Genomic DNA, 7,413 nt, shown 5'->3' with positions numbered 1-7,413 from the left:
GAAGGACCCGTCACCCCTGAGATATCAGGGAAGGACCCGTCACCCCTGAGATATCAGGGAAGGACCCGTCACCCCTGAGATATCAGGGAAGGACCACCATCACCCCTGAGATCAGGGAAGTACCCCCCTCAAATCCTTCAGCCTGTGCTGTTCTTTCTAACTGGGAGGCTGTCCCCTCACCTGGTATTTGAGGGCTACGGGCTCCATGGCTGTCCACCCGTTGCTGACGTTCCCATCTGGGGGAAGCTCAGTGTCCTCAGTCAGCAGCCCTGCGGAGGAGAGAGAAGGCAGGTGTGAGGGAGGACTGTGACCCCTAGCCCAGGCCTATGAGGGACAGTCTGGGTAACGCTGTCAACAACAGGCAAACATGCCCGACCCAACGCCCCAGAAATGTCGGCTTTTCAAACCCAAGCCCACCGCTACACGTCAATTCTGACTCTCTGTCACTGTAGCATTTCCAAAGTTGTGAATGGTTACAGAACCAGGCTGCCATCTCTCTCTCCTGCAGAGCAGCTGGTGGGCTCGAACCTCTAACTTATGGTTAGCAGTCAGTGTTTCATCCACTCCGCCAACTGGGCTCTTCTGGTTCCGAGATGACCAGAGAGCTGTAACAGCCTCATTTAATACACACTGGGTAGGTTCTAGGTGCCTCATTTACACCGTTTACCCCAAGTCCCACAGCTGAGAGGAGGCAGGGTGGTGGTATCGACATCCATGTCCCCCTGCACACCACACTGTCCCCTCCTTCGTGTCAGCACTGCCATCTGTTTGTGCCAGTCCTGACCTGGGCCCGTGGGGGACGGCCTGAGGGCTAGGTATTCCCTCTGACCCCCAAACCTCCCTGGCTGAGACACTGTGTGAATTTCTCCACGCCAGTGCCCACACGAGCAGTTCAGGAGCAGCATGTGGGGAAACCTGTGCTTCTGCCCACCTCTCTGTCCTCTCAGCATCGAGCCCCACCTACCACCAGCAGCCTGCTTTTCTCTGCCTCTGCTCCTGATTCATCCTTGTGATGCCACTGGTCAAAGAGACACCTGACCCTGACTGGACCAGTGGAATGCAGGCCAGGGCCTGTTCCAACACTTGCTGAGAGAAGCACGTGCTGTGTACCCGGGGTCTCTGGGCTGAGAACCCCTAGATCTAGAAGAGTGATGTCAACACATTGGAGATTCCCCAGGGATAGCAGGCCCAAAGACGTCAGAGGAGACTGGGGCCGTCCCCAAGAGCCAACGGAGAAAGCTTCTCCCTGAACTTGGACTTGTAACTTCCAAAATGATGAGAGATTGTTTCTGTTTATGAAAGTTATGAGTCGTGGTCATTCTGTACCAGCGGCATGAGGTAACTGAGTGTCTGGGACAGTGGGTGGAGTGCTGCCCTGACAGATACATTAAATATGGAAGCAGGTCACAATTGTTAACGGGTAGAGACTAGAAGAAAAATGTGTGGCAGGGCTGTATCTTTTCCCCATACTTATTCAACTTATACGCAGGGCAAATCAGTCAAGAAGTCTGACTTTATGAAGAAAAATGTGGCATCAGGATTGGAGGAAGACTCATTAACCATCTGCATTATGCAGATGATACCTCCCTGCTTACTGAATGTGAGGAGGACTTGAGTCACTTCCTGAAGATCAAGGACTACAGCCTTCAATAGGGATTGTGTGTCAACATCAAGAAAAGAAAAATCCTCACCACTGAGCTAACATGCAACATCATGACAGATGGAGAAGAGACAGAAACTGTCGACGATTTCATGGTACTTGGATCCATAATCAACACCCTTCGTACCAGCAGTTTCAGGAAATCAGTAGGTAAGATAGTATTGGAATGGTCTGCTGTCATGGACCAATCCAAAGTCCTGAAGAGCAAGGATATCAGTTTAAAGACTGAGGTGTGTCTGATTCAAGCCAGGGTCATTCCAATCACCTGCATCTTGAGGGCTGGACTATGAATAAAGAAGACAGAAGAAAAATCAATGCCTTTGAGTTGTGTTAGAAAGAGTACTAAATACCTCACAAAGCACAAACAGGTATGTCTGGGAGGAAGGGCAACCAGAGGGGTCCTCAGAGGAAGGATGGGAACGCTTCGTTGCACATACCCTGGGCGTGGTGTTAGGAGAGGCTATTCCTTGGAAAGGGACACTGTGCTTGGAAAGTGGTCAGCGAAAGAGAGGAAGACCCTCAATGAGGTGGACTGATAAAATGACGCAGGCAATGGGCTCCAGTATGTCAGGGAAGACAAGGACCGTGCAGGACAGGACAGGGCAGGGTTCAGACCGGCTGTTCACAGGCTCCCTACAAGTCATATTCAACTCAACGGCACCTAACAAGAGTCAAAGTGTATACTGTGTTACCTCACAAAAGGTCAGGGGTTCAAATCCACGAGCTGCTTAGGAGGAGAATGATGAAGCAATTTCCTCGTGTAAAGATTTAAAGCCCCAGAAACCTGATGGAGGTTTGCCATGAGTCAGAACTGATTCTACAGCAGAGTCCAAGGGTAAAAGCCTAGCATGGCTGGAAGCAATCACTGGCATTCTGGATCAAAGGTATTCCCAGTAAAAGCGGTGAAGGGAGTGAAGACGGCACAGAGGCAGCACTGTTCCCTTGGAGTTTGGATGTTGGTGGAGCACAAACTGAAGGTTCTGGGCTATCACTGAACCCCCTTTCTCATGCTGCAGCAAGCGATCTTACCCAAGGATGATGCTGTTATAGTAAAACTCAAGTAACAAAAAGAGTGTGAGAGAGGAGTTGTGATGACACCAACTGAATACCTGGAAGCAGGCACCCCTGAAGCTTGCTTGCCCTCTTTGTGTAAGCCAGTCTGGGTCCCCCGCCATCAAAATGCACAGTGTGTGAGTGCCCAGGGGAAGGGAGAAATGTGGAGGAGAGAACACGTACTTGAGCCTCCACAGATTAGACCCCAGGTCCCCGAATTCCAGCACAGCCTACGCAGTAAGGTGTGAACGCCTACCTGCACACTGTTCATCATCACCTCTCTTGTCGAGCACCTGGGTTAGATCCTCCACCAGCCTGGCAGCCTCTTCACCACTTTCAGGGGACTGGGCCCCCACCCAGGCCTGGATCTCGGGGGGCAGCACCCCCAGGAACTGCTCCAGCACCAGCAGCTCCAGCATCTGCTCCTTGGAACGAGCCTCGGGCCGCAGCCACTGGTGGCACAGCTGGCGCAGCCGGGCCAGGGCCTCGAGGGGCCCAGCTGCTTCCTGGTAGCGGAAGCTTCGGAAGCTCAGGCGGGCGGCCTCGGAGCGAGCAGTGTGGCCACCCGCACCTGATTCCTGGCCCTGAGAGAAGTCGGCCTCGTCATCTTCCACCTTCACTTGCAGGAAGCTTTCCTGTTCCCAGGGCGCAAGGCTGAGAGGACTCATGTGAAGAGCCATGGGCAGCAGCAGGCAGGTGGGATACAGGACGGCTGGACCTCAAGGCTGGGACTGCAGGAAGGTCAAAGCTTAGTGACGACCATGTGGAACTTGGAGCCCTGCACCACACCACAGACCACTACCTGCTTTCTCTGCGAATTTACCTGTTCATTAATGGAATTAGGTAATCCAGGCATTTTGTGACTGGTTTATTTAACTCTGCGTAGTATTTGTAGAACTCATTCATACTGTAACATCCACCAGTGTTGTTGTTGTTATGTGCCATCGAGTCGCCTGCGACACTCATACAGCCCTAAACCCTGCTCTGTCCTGTGCCAATCTCACTGTCTCTGATACACCTACCCCCATAACCCCAGTCACTCAATCAATCCATCTCATAGAGGGTCTTCCTCTCCTGCGCTGTCCTTCCACCCCCCCACCCCAAGCATGACATCCTTCTCCAAGGACCGGTCCCTCCCTGCAATATGTCCAAAGTACGTCAGATGAAGCTTTAGAATCACAGTTCAAAGGCATCAATTCTCCTTCTATCCTCCCTAGTCATTGTCAAACTCTCTGATGCATAGCTAGTGATTGCAAAGGCCATGGCCTGTCTCCATGTCACCTTAGTCTCCAGACTTACATCACTGCTCTTCAGTACTTTAGAAAGGTCGCTTACCTCAGACTTTCCCAATGCAATTTGTCTTTTAATTTCCTGGCTGCTGGTGCAAAGAGTGTTGATTGTAGAGCCAATCAAACTAAAGCTGTTAACAATCTCAATCTCTCCACCATCCGTCCTGATGCTGCCAACTGGCCCAGTGGTGAGAATCAGTACTTCATTTATTTTACTGGATGAAGAATATTTTATCATATGGATAGATCACATTTTGTTTCTCTATTTATTAGCTAGAAATTCAGGGTTACTGCCACTTCTGGGCTATTACAAAGAATGCTGCTATATACATTCACGTGCATGTTTGTGGACATACAGATGTTTGCTTTCCCTTGAGTATATAAATGTGGGCACACTGCATAGCGAGTTGCACTGCTAACTCAAAGGCCCCACTTCTCTTGTGGTTTGAATCCACCAGCAGCAGACAACTCAGGAGAAAGATTGACAATCTCCTCCCCTGCAATTTACTGCCGGGGAAAACCACTGGAGGGTCAGCTACAAAGCAGTTCCCACTCCACAGCAGTAGTCTGATTATTATTTGCCTAGAGTATGTATTTTCTTTTAATTTTTTAAATTATTTTTTGTGTGTGTACCATCAAATCGGATCTGACCGGTACAGGAGGAGATTACCCCTCCTCCAGTAGAGCCTCTGGTGAATTCGAACCGTGTACCTCTGAAACTGCAGTGCAGCTTCTTGCCACTAGGCCACCAGAGCTCCCTGAGTATGTATTTTTACACAAATAACGTAACGGCATATAACCACGCAATTCCTCCCTATGTTAATGTCCTCAGATGCATGTGCATATTATTCACATAGGTGTATTATATGCAATAAAGATGGTATCTTAGAGCAGACCTACTAGATCACGTGAAAATTCTGTTCAAATTTTTAAGAAACTGAGAGACTGCTTTGCACAGCAGCTGCATGGTTTACATTTCCACCAGGAGTGATACAGTTTCTAATTTTTCTTCTTTTCACAGTGAACTTTTCCTTCTGAATCAAGAGTTTTTTAAAAAAATAAATAAATCTAAGGGAGCTCTGGTGGCCTAGTGGCAAGACGCTGCACTGCAATCCCAGAGGTACGCAGTTCAAATCCACCAGATGCTCTGCTGGAGAAGGAAGAGGCATTCTCCTCCTGTACCGGTCAGATTTGATTTGACGGTACACGTAAAAATAATACAACAAAAATTAAAAGAATTAATAAACAAATAAATAAATCTTAGGGGACGCTGGCTCTTTGTTTTTGCTACACACTGCCCTTCCTCCAGATGTGGCTTCTCCTTTCTGACACACAACCTCCTGCAGGAACAATGGCTCCAAGTTCTTTTTCTTGGTTCCATTCCATGTCAGCCTGGGTTCTACTTTATGTGAGGCCCTGCTCAGGGAAAAGTCCCTTGAACCAGGGTGCAGGAGCTGAAATAGGAGTCACAGCCTTGGCAAACAGGGAGAAGGGAACCGTTGTAAAACAGGAACCCACGCCTAAAATCCTTCAATATCCACCCTTAACTTCAGGGTTAATCCCCTTGACTGTAAAACTTAAGTTTCTCACTTTTCTTGTCCTTTGCTATTATCTTCTGCTTTCCCCTTCCCAGTCCTTGGAGAGGGACATCATGCTTGGAAAGGGTGGAGGAACAGCACGAGAGAGGGAGACTCTCAATGAGATGGACTGACTCAGTGACCGGGGTAATGAGGGCAGGTGTGTCAGAGACAGTACGGTTGGCTCAGGATAGAGCAGGGTTCAGAGCTGTTGTACAGAGGGTCGCCATGAGTTGCAAGGCAACTAGAGGGCAGGTAACAAGAACCACTCCCTCAAGCTCCCGTTCTAGCTATTTTCTTGTCCTGAAATCTACCGAATTCTTTCTGATCCTCTAGACCTCATCTTCGCTGGAACCTTCCCTAAGAGCCATCCGACACGTGGGAGCAGATCCTGTTATCTTTCCTAGAGTTCTCTGGGTCTTCCTGACTCGGGCCTGGCGGTGCTGGAGCCACAGTGCTGACCAGCTAGCTCCCTCGACGGCCACAGCCAGCACAGGGAAGGGCGAGGGAGATCAGAGTGTCCACTTAGAGACTGTGTTGTCTGATGCACGGGAAGAGGGGGCAGGGGCCAACAGGGCCCGCAGTGGACACAATGAGGCTGTCCACGCGCTCTGGGAGTCCTCCATATGGAGACGTTCCTGACGGCCACGTGCAGCCAGCACACTGTCTGACAGCAAGCGGAGGCCACAGCTGTCCACACAGAGACCTGTCCACAGAGCAGAGGTTCTTGAACGTCTGTCTCCAGGCTTGGACCTAGGCTAGAATGGTACTTACCTCCGAGCACTGCCAGGACGTTACCTGGGGAGACCCATCACGCACATCCAGACGGGCCCGGAGGTCAACGGACAGCCAGTGTCCACCCTGATGGCTCCTGCTGGACAGCAGCTCAGAGGAGCCGATGCCCAGCCAGGTGAGAAGTGGGCTGTGGACACAGAGAAGGACAAACCTCTCACATCATGTGCACCAGGGTCCCGTCCCCTTCCCACCCTCGGGCCACCCTGCAGGACAGAGCTGCCCACGGGCATCCCAGGGCCGCGGAGCTTGATGGACGTAAACCGCCTCGCTCAGCTCCCCCCGGGTGACCAGTGGGCTCACACCACCGTCCTGGGGTCAGTACTGAAGGGCTTTAACTAGTGCACAACCACGGGGGTCCCTGGGAACCCCGGTCAGTCACACGCCTGTCCTCCCGCTCACAGCACCGGACACTCACATCCAACATGTCAGGGACACACGCTGACCCGAGTCAACACCTGGTCAGCAAGCCCACCCCTCCACGCTGTCCCCTGCAGCCCGAGTCCTGCCTCCGCCCAGCACTGTCCACCTCGCGCCGCCTCGGACCTGACCCCGGAAGCACGTGGTCACCCCCCCCCCAGCGTGGCCGCTGCGGTCACACCCACCCACCCACCCGCGTGTCCACTCGCACCCAGTCGCCGCCCTGCTACAGCCACAAGCGGCCTCTGGGCCTGCCTGGCCCTCTCCCTCGCCCGGCCCCGCGCCCACCTTGAACCTCAGGGTTTGGGGGTCACCGGCTAGGACCCCGCTCTGAACCCCCATCGACCTCGGAGCCGCGGCCAGCGGACAATTCCGGGAAGAGCCCCTGTGCCTACTCCGCCGGCAAGTTCACCAGCCTGAACTACAACTCCCGTCGTGCTCCGCGCCCCCGCGCCTCACGGAAGCCGCTGGGCCGCCCGCGGCACGCTGGGAGTTGTAGTCTTCAAGGGTGCGCGGGACTGGCCTTTGTGGGGCGGTGCTGGCGGTGCGCGGAGGCCCCGCCGGTGCTGGGTGCAGAAGCCGAAGGGTGCTTGGGGGCGAGGGGCGTGCAAGAGAAGGAGGG

At 52.7% G+C, this 7,413-nt stretch overlaps 1 protein-coding gene across 1 annotated transcript in view; it reads right to left on the bottom strand.

The window, feature by feature from the left end:
• The window catches only part of LOC102857278, a 36,283-nt gene that overhangs the window by 5,951 nt on the left and 22,919 nt on the right, over positions 1-7,413 (bottom strand). Inside the window, exons 11-14 of the mRNA XM_006903035.1 lie at positions 7,251-7,380; positions 6,354-6,501; positions 6,186-6,246; positions 2,991-3,425 (exon numbers count right to left, since the gene is read on the bottom strand). Of these exons, the coding sequence (XP_006903097.1) occupies positions 2,991-3,425; positions 6,186-6,246; positions 6,354-6,501; positions 7,251-7,380 (774 nt within the window). The remainder of the gene's footprint in view (positions 1-2,990; positions 3,426-6,185; positions 6,247-6,353; positions 6,502-7,250; positions 7,381-7,413) is intronic.

The sequence above is a fragment of the Elephantulus edwardii genome, unplaced genomic scaffold (genome assembly GCF_000299155.1).
Source record: "Elephantulus edwardii isolate Elephantulus edwardi_28Jun2011 unplaced genomic scaffold, EleEdw1.0 scaffold00496, whole genome shotgun sequence".
NCBI lineage: Eukaryota > Metazoa > Chordata > Mammalia > Macroscelidea > Macroscelididae > Elephantulus > Elephantulus edwardii.
Note: the sequence above shows the minus strand (reverse complement) of the source record. Positions and strands in the feature narration are given on the sequence as shown.